This window comes from Colias eurytheme, chromosome 25 (assembly GCF_061535395.1).
Source record: "Colias eurytheme isolate Ceu_HAF_F1 chromosome 25, ilColEury1 Martin Lab GWU primary, whole genome shotgun sequence".
Lineage (NCBI taxonomy): Eukaryota > Metazoa > Arthropoda > Insecta > Lepidoptera > Pieridae > Colias > Colias eurytheme.
In genome coordinates, this window is record NC_143004.1 from 424,246 (window position 1) to 444,869 (window position 20,624).

The 20,624-nt window shown below is 32.3% G+C and overlaps 1 protein-coding gene across 1 annotated transcript in view; it reads left to right on the plus strand.

Moving 5' to 3' along the window:
- LOC149897386 (inactive dipeptidyl peptidase 10) overlaps positions 1-20,624 on the plus strand; it is an 86,491-nt gene that overhangs the window by 57,179 nt on the left and 8,688 nt on the right. The window contains exons 3-8 of the mRNA XM_090116261.1: positions 10,187-10,281; positions 15,958-16,085; positions 16,879-17,042; positions 19,116-19,333; positions 19,850-19,952; positions 20,342-20,463. Of these exons, the coding sequence (XP_089972387.1) occupies positions 10,187-10,281; positions 15,958-16,085; positions 16,879-17,042; positions 19,116-19,333; positions 19,850-19,952; positions 20,342-20,463 (830 nt within the window). The remainder of the gene's footprint in view (positions 1-10,186; positions 10,282-15,957; positions 16,086-16,878; positions 17,043-19,115; positions 19,334-19,849; positions 19,953-20,341; positions 20,464-20,624) is intronic.

A 20,624-nucleotide genomic window follows, 5' to 3' on the forward strand; every position in this document is an offset into this window, starting at 1 on the left:
TCCGGGTCAAACTTTAATAAGCGGATAGCGGATACCGGATAGTGTGAGTGATCACTTACTAAGTTTATCAATTAATATTAGTATTAAACTATATCTTAGATGGTAAACACACACATTCTTAGCACGAACGATTACATATATTTTTATGGTGCGCCTCTTCTTTGTAGTTTCTTAAAACATGTTTTAACGGTGGTTTATTATTTATTATTATAATACCTACTGTTTTTGTGTACACCTTTTATTGATTATAAGTAGTTTAGTAGATTAGTCGTATAGATAATGTATATTAAAATATCCCGAAAGAAAACTTTTAAGCGTAACTTTAATTCTTACGAGACATTATTTATTATCTAGTAGATTCTATGTTTAACATCTGAATATATTCACAACAATTATAGAACCAAAAACCACGTGACGTGTACCCGGGTGTGCCCGGGTCCCGGATCAAACGGGCCGGGTGAAATTAATCGCCAGTTATCCGGTACCTTACCCGGTTTGAGTAATCGTTCTCACGGACCGCTGCTTTTTGTATTTATTACGGCATGTATAGGGAAAATTGAATTTAAAAATATCAATATGGTTTATGAGAGGTATATGGTAGTAATTTCAAAAACTATTAAATGAATGTACTTATTTTGTTATATTGTAGATAAACTTGAAAAGAATATGATAATTTCATATAAAATAATACAGTTTTATTAATAAATTTTATGGATAATAAGAAAGTTTTTTTATACATAAATTTACTTTAAAATGAAATAGGTACTTAATGAATATTGCAAGCCCTATCAATTAAAATGAAAGTTAAGTATTTTTTCTCAGTCAGTTTATATAATATATTATATTTAAGAAAACGCGCTAATTTTTCAAGTGCTGCCTGAATACCCTTTTTAGCCTATAATAACAGCATGAAGCCTTGATGACCTAGGGTTGTCAAATCTATCATTTAAATTTTAATCGTATAATTCACTATCGTACATTTTTTTATCAATATTGTTGTGCTAAATACATATTGGTACCCTAGTTCGTAGTATATAATGATATAGCATATCAAGCCCAAACTTAAATTTACTTTGTGCTGCGTGAAATACACGAAAATGTTTGTATTTTTATCAAAAGTAAAAGCTTGCCGTTTAAAAGTTTTTTTTAAACCGCTCGAAAGTTTTAGCTTTAAATCAAAAGTTATTTATTACATTACATAAAGTTAATCATAAAACAAAAACTTATAAAAGTTTAAATCTGTAAAGTTTAAGAATTAACGTTTGGCAACCCTATTCCTTCCCACACTAATTAAGTAATGAAAACGTTAAACTTCTTCTGTATCAAATTTTCGGGATATTTACCTGTGCGAGATTCTGTTATAATTTATAAATATTATTACAACATAAAAGTGGTATAAAAATAACAAGAATTATAATTAAAAAAAAAAACAATAAAAATCAATAAACTCCGCTCCTTGATGATATATAGCCTTCCTCGAAGGGCTATCTAACACCGAAAGAATTTTTCAAATCGGACCAGTAGTTCCTGAGATTAGCGCGTTCAAACAAACAAACTGTACAGCTTTATAATATTAGTATAGATTTGTTCCCATATTTTTCATACTATGCAAGTACTATAATAACTTTTATAGTGCCTACTGCCAACTGGCACTTGGCAACCTTTTATAATTTTGGTCTAAAGTACCGCTCAGCTTGTAATAACGTTAACTCGCATGCAGTTAACTGCTGATTACCTTAATTAGCTTTTGTTTTGAACATAAAAATAACCTTTATTTCTGTATATACATAGTTTCAATTTTAAAAGCAATACATTTCAATAAATGATTCAATTTTAAAGCATTACGATTGCAGCGAACATAAAAGGGTTCATTACTCTGAGTAGCAAAGTTATGAAACGCTATCGATTGCGAATGCTTATTGATATTACATGTTCTAGCTAGATTTATAGGGTTTATTATGAACTAGCAAACTGCCCTGACTTTGCCCATGGTACATATTTATCTATAGCACATATCCAAGTGAAATCATTTCGGTTAAATTTTCTGATATAAGCTTAAAACAAACAACTTTCTATTAGATAATTATATCGATTATATAATACTAGCTGCGCCCCGCGGTTTTACCCGCAGTGGTCATGTTGGTCTTAGCGTGATGATATAAAGCCTTCCTCGATAACTCTATCTAACATCGGAATAATTTTTCAAATCGGACCAGTAGTTCTTGAGATTAGCTCGTTCAAACAGACAAACAAACAAACTCTTCCGATTATATAATATCAAAATCTTTCACCATACTCTAAATAATTGATTAAAAACATCAACAAAATCAAACAAAACAAAAATACAATTATAAAATTACCTATTTTGTTTATTCTTACTTCGCTATTTCTCTCGACTCACCGCAAATGTTTTGCGACAGCCGCTCTTATAACGCCCGCCACGCTCCAAGATCAAAACATAATCTTAGATTTAAATCTGTAATCTTCTAATCCTAGATAGAACGCTAGAAATGGGCAGTTTTGTCGTAAGGCTGTAGAGGCCGACAATAACTTTAATGCGACTGCGTAAACGGGCGTTCAAACGCCGCGTTTAATTATTTCTACGAGCAATGGGGAACTGCGGCATACCGTATACTAATCTTTACTCTTATTAGATGAACAAAGAAATGGCTGGTGTTATTGCGCTTAGCTGCAGATGCTGGGATTAAGAGCCATGAAATACATATGGCGTACTGTAGGAAACGGTACAGAAAAGCTTATAAGCAACGTATAAAATATATCTGGTATGGTAGGGGTGGAAAAAGTATATGAGAGTACTTAAAATAAGTATTTAATTTAATTAGTTTGCAATATTTTTACTCCTAAAAATAATCAAATACATATATTCAAAACATATCTACTTTCAGTCTTGGTAATATTTTGTAAATTTCAGAAGTCGTCAAATTAAAATGAACAAAAGTAATGAAATATCTTCAGATCTAAGTATACTTTTGAAAAAATTAAATAGAACTACTAAATACTACTAAATACTAATTAAACATTTTTTGTCACAAACCTTTAAGCGTATGACGTCCTCAAAAACGCTCGTTCACACGATATAGGCCAAAGTATATGGGAGATTAAGATAATACGTTTATCTCTATTGACCCCCTTTATATCGGGTCGATCTTTCCTATTTTTTGCTATTACCGTTTTAGATAAGCGCTGCCATGTAATAACGTTTATTTCAATCCCCTTGTGGAGAATAAAAGGGCTCAAGAATCTGCTTTTCCTGGTATGGAAGTCGGCTAAAAATATTCGGACTTTCTTTTTTTTTGGTGTGACGTCAGGGTTTTTTTTCAACTATGGCAATGAGCAACATATAAAATTTCTAAAATCATAATTTAAGAAGTAAAATATTTCGAAAATTACAATTTAAGAAATAAAATAAAAAAGCAATAATAACCATAGAAAAATATGTGCAAATTATTTATTTATTTAAATATATAACATTGCATAAAATCCTTTATTTAATTCTGATAATATAAATATACAAAAATTTTATAGGAAATACCTTAACATGGGAAATACGCATACCAAACACATACAATATTATTATTGCACATGATTATTATCTACCAATGTCAAAGATGACAAAGATTGACGAACTGTTTCTATCATTCATAAAATGTTTCTATCGCGATTACTTCCATATAAATGCTCGCAGTCCGTCTCTTTCTAACACTTGTTTAAAAAGTAAATACCTAGACCTAGCACATTTTGGCGCCATGTCGTAGAAGCGGGAAGAATATTTATTTTTCTTTTTTCAAATTTCATCAATGCCGCCATATAATGCCGCCTATTTTGTGGAAAGTTCAAATATAGAACGTTTTCGTTTAGTTTTGAAGACTTTTTGTTAAGAAATAGTTTATCGTAAAATTAAAATTATGTTTTATTGTTTGCCAATGTTCTTTTTGTGATAAAATTATTAGTGTTCTTTATATTTATGTTGCGCTTCCATGAATTTACTAAGGTAATAAATTGAAATTATTAACTTTATTACATCAACTTTTTCAAGATAGTTTTTCACAAAAAGCCGCTATAATTATAAGTGTTATAATTAAGTTATAATAATGGTTCTCTAATAGAATATGAACCATATTATCATAAAATGTGCATTTGCTAGTGCATAATATTAAGTATCATAGTGTGTATTTCAAGCACAATGTCGTATTATTTAAAAAAAATGGAAAGAGTTCGAACATACGTAGTGTAGAAGATAAATTATTTTAATCCAATTTTCCATCTCATTTTGACCAATATTCTACTAAGTATATATTTTGTTAGTTAAATTATGATTTTACCAATTTAACCATTTGATTGTATAATTTACAAACAATATAATAAAGAAGCAATCTATTCCCTATTTAAATTACATTGTTTCAATGTTATGTAAGTTTGTCCGTCTATTAATCAAGTGAGATTAGCATTTAACGCTTGACTGATTTAACAAGGGTGCACTGGTTACATTGATTAATTTATGAATAGCTGAAAGCTAAATTTTCAATGCAATGTAACAGATTTTTTTAAGGAAACACGAAATTCAAAAATAAAAATAAATTAAAATCTAAAATAAAAATTCATTCATTCATTCAAAATTAATTCATTTATTCATTTAAAATACTATAATTTACTTATGATGTCGTATGGTATTTTATACAAACAATAAATTTTAATATATTTTTCTATTTCGAATTATAATGTACACAGATAAAGGCGATATTTGTGTTAATTTGATATTAACGTTACAAATATATTTTGTTTACTTCAATAAATAATTAAATGTAACACACTATTTTCCACCAATATTTTATACTAACACATAATTTCAGAATTGTTCACTGTATATATTTTTCAAACGCAACTCAGCCAAAATACATCATCTGACATGCATTGTAATATGAACACAACGTAGGATGTAAACAACTTTAAAATACACACATACATATATTTTAACAGTATAGATTTCGTATTTTATAGCTATAAATGCATTCCTTTTACACATGAACATGAGAACTTTACAGTTTTCATTCATCAATATTTTGTAGAAGCTTCTTGAACAATGAAAAATAGATTTGAAAACAACATGCCAATCCATTCCAATCCATCTACTAGGTATGTAGATATTATATAATCTACTAATATTATAAATGCGGAAGTTTTTGTGTATGTTTATTACTCTTTCATTAAAAAACTACCGATTTGGAAGAAACTTTAAAGTAATATCACAGTATTACAATATAGATATTGTAATACTGCACTGTGGTAATATCGTATCCTATCCTACTGATATTATAAATGCGAAAGTTTGTGAGGATGAATGTATGTGTATGTGTATGTATGTATGTTTGTTATTCTTTCACGCAAATACTACTGAACCGGTTACATTGAACATTTGAACTATGACATTTTTCTTTGAAATCGCTGGAAAAGCCGCGGGCTGAAAGCTGGTAGGTTACACATCCGAAACCGATACCGCGCGGCACAGCTAGTATTTAATTATTAATACTAGGATGACAGCCTTAAGACAAATCAATCTCAACATGTAATGTAATATCTGTCTGTAGCCATTCATCAGGCGCTTGAACACGCTGACGTTTACAAGGGTGCACTAACATTGATTTATTGCGGTTTAAAGCCATTTTAAAAGCAAGATTTTTAAGATAAATTGCTTAATATTCTCGCTTTCTTTTTGATTGCGGCCTAGCTCACGTGTATATTTTACCTTCTGCGCAATTTTTTTATTGTTTCGTCTATCTTTTAATATTTTTTTTTCCGAGTACAGGAGCCCATTTCCTTTTCATAGGTTCTATCTATTAAGGTTTAAAGTTATTAAATCATAAATACTGCAAAAATAACAAATATTAACGATTCTTCGTTTGGTCTTTGCTCATAAAAAATTATGTATAAGTACCTAGGTACTTTTATTTAATTCCATATTAGTTGTAGCTTTTATTTGTCAACTAGATTTCCGCCCGCGGCTTCGCCCGCGTTTTCAAAGGAAAACCCGCATAGTTCCCGTTCCCGTAGGATTTCCTATGTGTTAATCCAAGTTACCCTCTATACAGTGGTGGACGTTTAATTAGAAACTCGTAACACGATGAAGTAGTCATCAAATTCATTTAACATTTACGTATTAACGTATTAAAGATTAAGTATTATTTCGTATGTAATAGAACACCCGTTTATCTAGTTTTATAAGACAATGCTTAATTTTAATCAAACATTAGCTTAAATTAATAAAATTAAACAACTTTAAGTGAAACCTGATTTCCGAGTATTTTCAGTCTGGACAACAAATTAGAAACAGCATGCTTCGCGTGATCCAAAGTCAAAACCTGTTGAAATGCCGCCAATATTCTTTCTTCTACAAATATTTTCACCGTTTTTTAAACATTCTATCTAAAAGTTTCTGAAAATTAATTTGCTTTACAGTATAAATGGTTAAAAGTATGATTTGTGACCAATCAACAAGGAAAATAATTTTAAGTTTACATTTTGACAAAAACTAGAGTTACTGGAAAATTGCAAATCATTTAGAGTGTTCGATAAAAATATATTCAATGCTATAGTTTATTTAAAAGAGCATGGTACTTCCGATCAAGTGCCTAGAAAAGCTCTATCATGAAAAACCACTGCACGCGAGGATAGGCAAATGATTCTTTTGGCAAAGATGGATCCATTTAAAAGTTCAAATTCTATTATAAAATTAGTTTTTTTCCGAAGATGAACTTCGCAATGTGTCGATGAGATCGGTTCGCAGGCGGTAATTTGAGGCAAAATTTTTTGGAGAGACGCCAGGAAGGTACAGCTTCTTACAAGGAAGGGACCAACGTGTTTCATTTACTTAGAAATAATGCTAGTGGACAGTACGCCAGTGAAAAAGTTTTATTTTGGGATGAAACTAAAATTAATTTAATCAATTTTGATGGCAAAGGATACACGCGTCGTTAAGTTAACCAGGCCTTAGATAATAAATAAACAGTTAAGCATGGCGGAGGAAACGGATTATAGTATGGGCATGTATGGGGTTGTTTTTAGACTGTTATTATCTTTATAGACAACAACGGCTTTACAACGTCGTGCCTTAGATTGTATGAGATTTTAACACGTTTGCAAAAACATATTTTCTAATAGAATTGGAACCTTTAAATGGTGGATCCATCCATCTTTGAGAAAATAATTATTTGCTTATGCTCGCGAGCAGTGGTTTTTCATGGTCGAGCTTTTTTAGGCACTTAATCAGAAGTACCATGCTCTTTTAAATAAACTGTAGCATTGAATATATTTTTATCAAACACTCTAAATGATTTTATTCTTTCCTGTAACTCCAGTTTTTGTCAAAATGTAAACTTAAAATTATTTTTCTTGTTGATGGGTCACAATTGTTACTTTTACCCATTTATACTGCAAATCAAATTAATTTTCAGAAACTTTTATACGGAATGTTTAAAAAACGGTGCAAATATTTGTAGAAGAAAAAAATATTGTCGGCATTTCAACAGGTTTTGACTTTGGAACACTCGAAGCATGCTGTTTCTAATTTGTTGTCCAGACTGAAAATGCTTGGAAATCAGGTTTCACTTAAAGTTGTTTAATTTTATTAATTTAAGCTAATGTTTGATTAAAAATAAGCAATTTATTATAAAACTAGATTAACGGGTGTTCTATTACATATGAAATAATGCTTAATCACTAATACGTTAATACACAAAAGTAAATAAATTTGATGACTACTTCATCCTGTTACGTGTTTCTAATTAAACGTCCACCACTGTATGTGTGCTAAATTTCATTGTAATCGGTTCAGTAGTTTTTACGTGAAAGAGTAACAAACATCCAAACATCCATACATCCATACATCCATACAAACTTTCGCCTTTATAATAGTATTAAGATTAAGATATTAAGATAAAATAAACGAAATCAATCAATCTCTTCAATTTCACAAGTCACCTAGCCTATAAAAATATATCACAGTAGGTGTGGTTATAAAAAATTCTCTTTCGAGCGTGGATTTAAAATTCAGTCAGTGGCCGCGGCGTGTTGAACGCGTTTCATCACCACTTAGCTGATTGAACCTATACTGTATACACTATTTTAGGGAATTTCGAAGAATATTCACAATTTTTTAGAATGAAAATATTCATTTGAAAACAGAATAAAGTATTGTGAATCCCTATTCTTTAGTATGGAAAATATTAACTGATTCATAACATAAATAAAGTCCTGCATTGTAATGGGTTTTAGATATTGATTTTTTTTAAGTAGACCGGTGTTTTTAAAGCTAGACAGTATAATCACAGATAACATATAATAATAATATTATATTATTGTAAACTAAGTGACAGTTTATTAAGTTTCAACACTAGAACTACCAATCGAAATTCCATATAGACACAAAATATTTTCTTATAAGTCCTACGTCGCGGGTTTGATTAAATTTTTGGTATGTCGCTCAATCATACCAAAAATTATCTACATACAATTTTAATTTCAAATATCACAAAGGTATTTAATAAACTTTGAATTAATATTAAGTCCAGTCAATCAAAAATAACAATAAAGCAAAATTTCCAACAATCTAAAGGCCTATTTAATAAAAATTAGGGTGTGAAATACGCACGACAGTATTTCTTCATTATTTGATGGAAGTACGAATCTCAATTAGAGGGCTGTCGCTCTCCCGTCACTCCCAACGCCTCGCTTCGACGTTGAGATTTATGTAGGCTTGTTATCAACGAACGTACTGACTGCTTAACGGAATTTAAACGAGTTTTATTTTTAATTTCAATTAAGTGTCTCATTTCTAATTGTAAAATACTTGCGTAAAATAAACAAGAAAATACTTTGTGTGCGAAAAGGATAATCTAAATGTTAATTAAAATAGAACAAACCGAATCTATCCCTACAAAGTGTCGTATGAATTAATTTTGTATCATACGTTAATGGAGATTTTTGGTTATTTAATAAGTTTTAGTATATCTACTTTTCATTGCATTATCCCTACGTCGCATTTTCGGAAATACATACAATATTTCATTATTTCCAAAGTAAGCTACGTTCAAAATGTCTAAACTAAAACGCCCGTATGTAAACAGCCTTATACGTGATTGATTGTACCTCGCACAGTATCAGTCTGGAAGTAGGAACTTTCCGCACACGATATTAAACTTCGGAATGTCTAATTACAAGTTTAACTTTGTCGTTACATTCCTTTGACGAAAGCTTTCGGTATCGATTTGGAATCAAATGAGCTGTTAGATCTCAATGTTGGGTATTTCCAACATTGCGTGAACTAATTCCAAGAATATTATTGAAATACTTCGATAGTTATATTATAAATGCGAAAGTTTGTCCGACTGTTATAGTTAACGTTCGAAAGACCGCTTTGGTGATTATAAAATAATATACCAAAAACTTTTTGGGTATGACCAATATGTAGCAAAAAGAAAACGAAAAAGAAAACATTTATTATCGAATTCAAAACATACTCCAATACGTTTTAATCTGTACAAATAATAAATTGTACTCAAATTGTATATCGGCACCGCTTACTTATTTAATTCATATAAATTTGACAAGCTTTTCGCCCGCAGCTTCACCCGCGTATTCAAAGAAAGACCCGATTTTTGGGATAAAAATATCCTATCAGGATATTGAAGTTACCCTCTATTTGTGAGCCAAATTTCATGAAAATCGGTTCTGCAGGTTTTGCGTGAAGGAGTAACAAACAAACAAATTTTCGTATTTATAATATTAGTAGTATATGATTAAATTCCGATTATAATCCCGCATTACAAACTTACGAATAACTTATACAGACTAGTTTACATTCAAACTATACACGCAATCAGACCAGTAATCGATCTGCTGGTGAAGCAACTTGGTTTGCGGTCAGTCTAGTGATGGGTAACATATTGGATTTCTACTAAGATTGTCGTGTAGGTACAACTTAACACCGATAACCACAATGGACAGTCATTAAGAAATTAGAAGAGCTATTGAATCGTTTAAAATACAGTAAAATTACCATCGTTTTCGAAAGCAGTTTATACAGAGAAGAGGCGGCAAGAACCTTACCTTTAACCTTTTGTCAACGTAACATTTTACAAATTTTAAAATAATCTGGTTTCCATTGTTGCAGATGAAGAGCTGGTGTTCAGAGACAGGTGGGGCGGGCTGACGCTGTTCAACGTGAAGAACTTCACCACCAAGCTGCTTATGAACAACTCCACTTTTGTGAGTATGCGTTATTGCATTGTTAGATCTGTAAGCCAGGACATCTAAATGCACTGTAATAAATTATTGGTGTTAGGGAACATTTAAAAACCTTTTAAATCAATCAGTAAAATCTGAACTGACTTCATGCCATCATTTGAGGTATTTTAATTTGTATAAGTCCATCACTTATAAACTGAACCTAGACTTCACTACTTAGACCCAAAGTAAATAACATCAATACGACCATAACGACATATGGCTTACAAACATACCATCTTCAAGTAGCCATATCATGTCAGATGTTATTCAAATGAAAACACTTGAGAAGTACACACTGTACACACTTTTACACTAAAAAAAATAATCAAAATCAGCTTGAAATAAAGCTATGAAATAGACTCACATTCACAAAGTCGAATTGTTCTTTAGAAATCAGTTTAAAATAGCATCCACTAGACATCGAGATAGAATGTACTACGTACTAGAGAGGCGATCGCTACTACACTCTCTTTAACACGAGCTAGAGGTAAGAATCACAAGTCTCTTTAGTCTGTGTCGGACTGTGCCCCCCGCTTGCCGCGTCAACACGTGTTATTGCTCTGTTCAAAATGCCTTCGTGTTTGCTTAGATATTGTTTTAACAGTTCCCATAATACAAACAAAGCCCGAGGAGTGACTTTTCACCAGTAAGTTTCCTTATTATGAGTAAGTCATGCATTTTACTAATATTGTTATCATTTTGCGAAAAATCACCACGCGTTCTGCGTTTCGCGCCATTTTTCATAGACTAACAGCACAGACGTGACACTATCGATGAGTCTGTTAAAAAAATGTAACTGGATTTTTTTAACTATGTATATACAATATCTACTAGGAAAGATTACCGTGGTGTAGTACCTAAATATTTATACTTTTACCCGACTACGCAAAGTAAAACGGTAGGTTATATTAAGTAATATTTATTTATTTACCTATTTTTATTTATTAAAAAAAGGTTAATCAACAGTTGTTCCAATAGGATTTATAAATTATTATGCACAACAATTACAAATAAACACAAAATTCACAGAAACTAATACAGTAAAAGTTCCTTAATCGCGCTTCCTTTATTCGTGTTTTCACTATTCGCGGATTAAAAAAATGCGACCCAATTTCTATATTCACGACTAAAAATTTTTTTTATTCGCGGATTTAATAAGTACATACATAATAATAAAATTATTCCAATAGGTATCTTACCCAATATCCTTGTCAAATGGACTAATAAGAAAGTAAAATAGATCTTATTACAAGTTTGCCTAAAGTACATAATATTATGTTCTTAAATGATATCGCCGAGGCCTTTGACACAAGCCGCCTTTGTCGCAAGCCACCTCTGCGGCGATTGATGTTTTTGAGAATGTAAATAAACAGAATGGAAGCAACCTTATAACTCAATAAATAAAGTATGTATATTTTTAAAATGTAGTTCCGTTTATAGTAAAGTTACAAAAATTGTGATCGAGTAAGGGGGCGTCCATAAATTACGTGAGGTGTTTTTTAAAATTTTCTGCACCTCCCTCCCCCCCCTGGTGAGATGTCGTGAGAATTTATTCAACCCCTCCCCCATCCTCGAATCTCACGTGAGATTTTTCAAAATGTGAGTTTCTTATACGTAAACGCCATCAACATTGAATCATCGTATCCATTTAATTAGGGCTATTATAAACCAATACTCCAAAATTCGATTACATCATGAAGCAAAAACTGATAAAACTATTGATTACTACACAAAACGACAAAAGCTTACTAAATTGATACTATTTAAAGGAAATTAAAATACATAGTTTAATATAAAATCCTCGTTTTATTAATTCCCTAGTATCAGTACCACCAGATAGTACCAAGTAAACAGATTGCACAATGTGTCGCATCTGCACGCATTGCTTAATCTTTGAACTTGAAGCCACGCCCCGCTCGTTCCACACGTACCCCACCACATCGGCCGCGCGCAATGTTTTTGTTTGGAATAACCCCTCTAGTAGTACATATATCTCGATGCCACTAGACGACATAATACTGAACCTTCCGCGAACTTCCCTCACAAGTTTCGCGACTTATTCATGCTGTCATTCGCTACGGAACCCTGAAAGGGATCCCTTCGAGCAACTATCAATAGCGTTACATATCTCAATGCCATAAGGCGAAAGGATATTAAGGTACGATAAAGATCTCCAATATATATCGACGCCATTCGTAATACGTTTGATATTCAGGCAGCGTAGGGGAAGTTTTATAACGTAAAAACTAGCTTAATAACGCGAAATGTGAAAGGGGATTTTTATTAAAATCTTTCTACTGTTATGTAAAGGAATGGTGGAATGAATTGCCTTGTATTTGAATCACATGTAAACTGAAGGACACAATATGAAGCTCAGAAGAAATGGTTTGGATTAAGTAGGTATTATCCGGTTACAAGCTGAAATTACGTGCCAATAAAATCAATACGTAGAAGAAGTAAGGATGATTGTGTATTGAATGTACATACATACATATTCATTGTGTTCATCACACAATATAATTCACCACAGAATCATAATGACCATCATTCAAATATAGCCTACATAGAACTATAATTACAGTGTTCATTATACCTACTAACCTTATCAAAACCTCCTAAAGAAATAAATCCACATATATTAATTATTAATGATATAAAAACTTCACCTTACCGTGAATAGGCGCTTTAACAAGTGACACACGACTAAAGCAAGACATGCATCACGCGACGAATTACAACCGACGTGTCGCAGATTGAGGTCTGCCCTAATCACGCCAGAGTAGAGATGACCTCATTAAGATTGAACACCGTTATCAATAAAACTATTTGTGCTGATGTCTGGAAGTTTTTCACAGGTCGTTCGTATTAAGTTACAGAATGTGTTAAATCTTTTGTTTATTTCTTGTGATTGTTCAAAAAGTCACGGGCAATAGCTAGTTAATTAAATAACATGGTAGAAGATTAAACAGTAATGTAATAGAACAGAATTACTCCCTCCTTGAAGAATAATTTAAAATCTACTTCTATGCAATCTACACATATCGAAAATATAAAACACACATCCAAAGGATGGATGCTTTTAAACAACCAAGCCAGAACTACTTTTGATCAGATTATCGATGAAACAGAGATAAATTTTACTACAGTCAAGAAAAGCGTAAAAACACTCAAGTACTATCCAGAAACCACACAAGAAACCTTCGACTGAAAACGGAATATTTATCCCGTTATAATAAGAAATAGTTTTAAAACATTCCAACAAGCACTGACCTTGTACAAAATGTAAATACAAGAAAAATATATCTGTTAAGTCTAGATTAAAGTCCAGCTAAAGCAATCTATTTGAACAGTTTTGTTTCAACAGCTTTACTTCCCGTTGAAATAAATTGTTCATTCTCAGCGAAAAAGTACAAAAAATTAAAACAATCTGTTCACGGAGGGCGGGGTTTTGCATCAGCGCGCTGTGAGGATGACCACACGGAATGAATATTCCGGTTTTTTGTATTTTTTTTTCGTTTGTAAATGCTGAATTGGGGAGTTCATGATATTGGAAGAGTTTATTGGCATGAAAACGTTCGCATACAATACAAATTGTGATTACAAAACATATAACAAACATGAAAAAGTTTAGCTTTAATGAAAAATGTCTCCTACATTAACCCTGAAAAACTTTATTATTTGTTTATTTAATTTCCAAACGAACAGGCGAGTAAATTTCTGGAAGCTCGTCGCCGCCCATGAACGTTCGCATTGTCGGGGACATTACGAACGTCATCTAAATATGTTTTAAGTGGTGAAGGCAAATAAATGAACTTATTATTTTATTTATATGATTTAATGAGCGTTACTCCTACGTACTGTATAGTATTACCACGTCGTTTTTATACCAAATTTTTAATTTACTTTTGCAAACAAGAAATATTTCATATTATTTTGTATATTGATGTTTGAAACATAAATTTCAAGCAAGCAGTGCTTGCGCTACTTCAAAAATGTCTCTTCCAAAGCCAATAACTCAATTCCCAAGACGTTTTAATAATGCTCAAATGATGGTCACCCGCGTGGCAGCTGACAGCATATTGGCTATTTATCTGGATGTAGCCTGCAGCCATATCTAGCTTATTGTGGAAACGAATGCTTTTGAAGGAAACTCGCATTCATTCTTATTGATGGTAGAGATAAAACTTTTTCAGCGGGTGACTGAAATTTTTCATCAAGTTACTTGTGTTTGCGCGTCTTAGTTTGAAAAGTTATGGTTTTGGCAAATGTGGGTTGCTTTAGTAAAATATTGTTATTGATGGTTTGCCTGGACTAGTTTTGTTTATATTTTCAGCTTTGTAATTTTGATCTATTATGTGTTTAATACGCACTTGTCCAAGCGAAAATTTGGCTGATAAAAAGATTGTAGTTTGAATTATGATTTGATTTTTATTCTACCTTAATATTACGGTCACTTTAGCAAATAATATTTATTGCATTATATCTTGCATTGTATCGAAAATGTTGGTTTTAACCTTGTTTACCCTAACATCATATATTAAACAATTTAACCAAAACACCAAACAATTTTCCGTTATCCTTTGAGTTGAATTATCTAGTAATTATTTTATCAAGCGATTTGAAAAAAAGTAGTGCTTTCGACTACTATACTATTCGACTTTATTTTTATTCAGTAGTTACTCTCAACTGGATGAACCGATTTTGATGATTATTTTTTTTATTTGAAAGCTGGTGCCTCCCGTGTGGCCTATTTAAACTAGTTTTGACAATTTGGAGAGGTTCGTTTTTTGTTATAAATAATTATGTTATATTATGCACCAACAAAATTTACCAAATCCTTATACCAAGCCATTATAATCATGAACATTTAAAATTATAATATATGTACAGTCGTATGTACATGAGTTGGTATGCAAAACACGTAGCCGTAAGCCGATTTCAGGATGGCAGTCACATCCCACGTCAATGATATTTGAGAGGAAATCTTTTGTATTCGTTCCATGTTGATTTATTGGAATCTGCTACTTTATCAGATGAAAGGGAATTTTGTTATGAACATATTGACGAATTTGTACTTTAAGTACGAGCATTTTGTTGTATGTGTAATGTGTATTTGTATGTTGTTCGCGGGCTTTTTATTTATTGTATTCTTTGAACACAGAGGAGGTTGTTCTGGTGTCAAAAAGCCTGTATTCAACGCTTTTGTTATAATAGAATTTTACATCTTAAGACAAATATTTTTTAAAGGAACTATTGAGCTTTTAAGATATCTAATATTAATATCAAAAATATAGATCTGCAGATTAAAATCATCTATGGTCCATTGCTATGGGCCTGTAAACCCCAAACTATTTTTTGAAATTGACACGATATCATCAATAATTCTTATTAATCTGTAATTTTTGCAGAATCTATTAAAACGTCTGTATTAATAGCATAGACCGCCTCTTTGGTACAGTGGTTGACGTGTGAGCGTAGAACCGACGTTTCCTGGGTTCGATTCCCGACACAGAAGGCTGTTCACCTACTTGTCCCTAAAGAAAATCGATCAGTGAAACAGATGAATAATAATGTATCTGCCCCTTACCCCACTAGGTTACATGGGGCTTCACTTATTAATAGCAAAGATAGACTGATCTAATAAACGTATTCCAGAGGGAGCTAAACGCAGTGGACTTCAAGGTGTCAGCTGACCTGAAGTTCGTGCTGCTAATATCCGACGTGAGGCCGGGCTGGAGGCATGCGAGACTAGCTAGATATCATGTGTACGATGTGATTACAAGGTAATATCTGTTAATCATTTGTTTGTCTGTTTATTATTTAAGTAAGAAAAAATAATTCAAATATGATTGACGATGATGATGAACAAAATTTTGATAAGTAATAATCATCTTTGCATTTAACTATGATAATTATTATGATTAACACGCAAGTGTATTGGAAAGTTTGTTTTATATTCTCTAAACTGAAATAATAATTTCACACCAGAATTACCATACAATCTATCTATGGTCTACACTGTATACCTATAAAAGAAGTATAATATAGTGTGTACTCAATTATTTATATTTAAAATACGCAGTATAAACCCAAATTAAGTCTGTCTAATTAAGTCTGATTGATGAATTCTTTTTTGTAAATTTAAAAGCATCAGCACTGACGCACAGCTTTATCTTTAAGGATTAGGTACCTTTCGTACAACAGAAATATTGTTTACAATTATTTAAATGCTTCGTTAATGTTTTCATAACACCATGATTCCAAAAATTCCTATGAATCACATTGTCTAAACATTGTAATGAACGCTAGTCCTGTCTTTACATCTATCATTGAGTTACTATGTACTACGTACGTAGTAAGTACGTAGTTCATAGTAACTCAATGATATCTATACAATTAATTTATATCCCTATTAGACAAGTAAAATTATAATTATAGTTATGTAGTAAGTTTGCTGTAGCTCTATTCGCGACATAAAAATCTGTTAATTTTTTTGCTTAGTCCTTCCACGATCTTAATCACAAATCCGCCATTGTATAAAAAATCTGTTTCCATAACAAATAATTTAATTTTCAGAAATCGTATCCCCGTATCCCCTATAGAGGACGACAGGTCAGCCCCGCTCCTGCAGTACGCGGAGTGGGCCCCGGTGGGCTCCGGTCTCGTGTTCGTGCACGATAACGATATATATTATAAGCCGAAAGTGCTGAAGGCTTTAGTTTGCAGGATTACTAGTAATGGTAAGTTGGTAGTTGTTTTTTCTATTTCACAAAATTTAAGACATTCTTAAATGTACGTATGTAATGTAACTAAAGCCTTATTAACAGAATGTTTCTACGCACGTCATGCGCACGCTTCCGTCAGTTGACCATACATTTTGTTCTGTTGTTGACGATTGCAAGACGAATGCTTGCATCTTACGTATAAACTATAAACAATCAAAAGTTTGACTACGCCACGGCAACGTCGCCCTAGCCGCTCTCACGCGTTTATCACGCGGCCGGCGGCAACGTCGCGTCAGCCGCTCTCATGCGTTTGTAGTAGTGAAGAGCGGCAATGTCTCGTTAGCCGCTCTTGCTTTCGTCGTGAGGAGCGGCAACGTTGCATTAACTGCTCATCATGCGTTTGTCGTAAAGTGCGGCAACGTCGCGTTAACTGCTCTCACGCGTTCATCGTGCGGCAACGTCGCCACTCGTCATGCGCTTGCACTTGTCGTCATGAGCGGCAACGTCGCGTCAGCCGCTCAACATGCGTTCTGATAGGCGCAATATATTGCTAGATGCGTGATGTTAGGGATGTAAACATACAGTTGAAGAAAAAATGTAATGAAAATTGTTATGTCATTTTTTGTTTATTTTATATGTAATCAGCGTATTGTACTTAAAACTGTAAACTTAAAAATTAAACCAGTTGTGTGTGATCTAAATTTATACATATATCGAATATAATAATTTCCTCTACATTCATAAAATTTCACATCAATGCATGTATATAATAAATAAAACTATCTCTAATAATAAACATATAATTTGACGTACATCTAGGTACTCAAAATTAGCACTCAGCACTCCAATTTGAGAATCCAAGAAAACTACCAAAGCGCCATTTTCCTAATATTACGACTGCAATAACATTTATAGGGCATTTAAACCCGACCCACGTCTCAATCTAACCCTTCACCCTGTCGATAAGCCTTATTCAAATGGAGCCTTTTTATTTCACTTTCTTACGTGCCAGCTTTATATATAACTATACTATATTCTGATCCGACTTTTGTTGGTGTGATCGATCTTAGAAGACGAAATAATGTCGTCCTATTTACTTGTGGGGAGGTCTTTATGTATTTCGTTCAGTTCAGGATTACTCCAAATTAATGTTATTTAATCGAAATTAATTGAAAGAATGAACAGGGCATATGTTTCAACACACACAAGTTGACAACTATTTTATTAACTTTTATGTATTACTACCTTCTGTACCATACCATAAGAATTCTTATTTATTGCATAATATTGTTCCTTTTAATTTCTTCGTACCTTGCATACCGTATAGATTTTTTAAAGTAGTTTATATCTCAATATAAAGAAAATATCTGCTCTTTTTTGTCTGTATTGATCGTGCAAACCCTTCATTTATATACACTGACTCCATATAACATGGACTGTATAATTTTAACTATTGTTTTGATGGAACGTCCAGTGTCCCCCAAGTTGACGTAAACATAGGACGATTAAAGTAATGGCCACAATCAAGTAAATCGTTTCGGAGGATTGCTTGGATTATACACATCCATAGTATACACATATGCGTATAAAATTATGTATGAATGTTGGGATGCCATACATATGTAATAAACATATTTATTCTGAATAGGGGTATGAAATTTTTTTAAGAAATAAAAGTAATAGACTAAAGATTCAGTAAAATTTGAAAAAGTTTTGTAGAACCTTTACATTTATTTTATTATTCTTTAACCTTTACCTTTTTATATTTGCAGTCCGTTAACCTCTTTAATGTAAGTACATTGGAGAGGTTAACGTATATTTTTTATACCATCTGCTCGCCCCGGCTTCGCCGGGATAGATTTTTTTAAGATTTTTAACAGATTTTTTTGTTCCTAACCTAACCTAACAAAACGAAAATTATTCACATTCGTTCAGTCTTTTTCGAAGTATAAGTTAACTATAGTGTTAATTAACACGACTATCTTTTCTGAGAAGTACCTAAATAGTATATTGCATAATTTGAATAATTAAGGTATTCCAAAGTTAAGTACAACAAACAACAAAAAACATCAAATTCACTTATCCTAGGGGTCCCCGGCGTAATTTTCAACGGGGTACCTGACTTTCTCTACGAGACCGAAGTCCTCCGTCTCGACCGTGCGCTCTGGTTCAGTGCTGACGGCCAGAGCCTCATGTATGTGACGTACAACGACTCGTTAGTGCCCGAGTACAAGTACCCGTGGTACGGGTTCGACCAGCCCGAGCCACCGCCCTACCCGGTTATACGCACTTTGAGATATCCACAGGTAGGTTGGATACTAATATTATAATTAAGATTTTTCATTTTATCTTAAGGAATACAGGTAGATTAAGCATTTATTACACAGGTATTAATATAATCCTATATTGTGGTTCAGTTATTATGTGAAGTAAAACATTTTTTGTGCAACTTGACGTCTTTTTAGAACATATAAATTGTAAATATATAGATATATATATTTGCCATAAAATACATTATAGCTATTTAATCGCAAATTGATAATAGCTATAAATCAATTTGAGTTAATGTATAGTGTACATATAACTAAACGACGAGACGAGAGAACTAGAATATTGGAACTAAATAACTACTATTAGCAAATAGACATTTTGCATCTTTCATAGTGAAATGAACATTAAGACAGGATTTCAAAAGAAGAAATATATTTATGGTGTAAAGTACAAGAAATGGCTTAGTTTGTTTGGTTAATTTTGTTTTACATCACATTTGTTAGGCCACCTACATAGAAATAGATACATGGATGATGTTGTTATATTTTCAGGTGAACACAAACAATCCAGTTGCAACAGTGTATGTGGTGAGCTTGAAGACACCAAAGTTTCTGTTCCCACATGCTATACAGTTCTCTTCACAAATTGATAAAGGTAAATTTATTGACGACTTTGTATTATTTTATTATATTTGATTATACCAGGGCATGAACATTGTGTTTTGTAGAATTTGGTCATTTTATTAATCCTTCCCTATTATTCCTCCCCATCTTTATTCGACGGTTAGTTATTTAAACTTGTATATTCTGTTCAATTCTCACATAAATTCCCATAAATTTAAATTTTACTTTACCACTACCTATATTAAAATTCTGTAAAGTCGGAACGATGCCATGTCTGAACAATTGGCATATTAAACAATATTTAACCAAAACTTTTTACTTTTTCTTTGTGAATTTAATGAATACAGGGTAGTCATCTTGAAAAAACATTTCAGAAAAAATTTTCTGAAAAGACTTCCAAAAATATCATTACTATTTCAGGCTGGTACGTTCGCTGGTCCAGCTGGATCTCGGAGAAGCAGATCGGCGTGCTGCTGCTGAACCGGCCGCAGAACGTCTCCATCATCAGTATCTGTAGCGCCGTGCATTATAACTGTCAGGATGTAAGTCATTATTTTTTGTGTTTTTTTCGCAGGTGGTATAATAATTTGTGTTTGTCTGAAGAAATCGTTTCTGATGCGGTACAGAAAAATTATAAAAGTTTTATATTTATTAGATTATCTTTAACTATAAATATTCAGATTATCCATTTTAGCACTTTTAA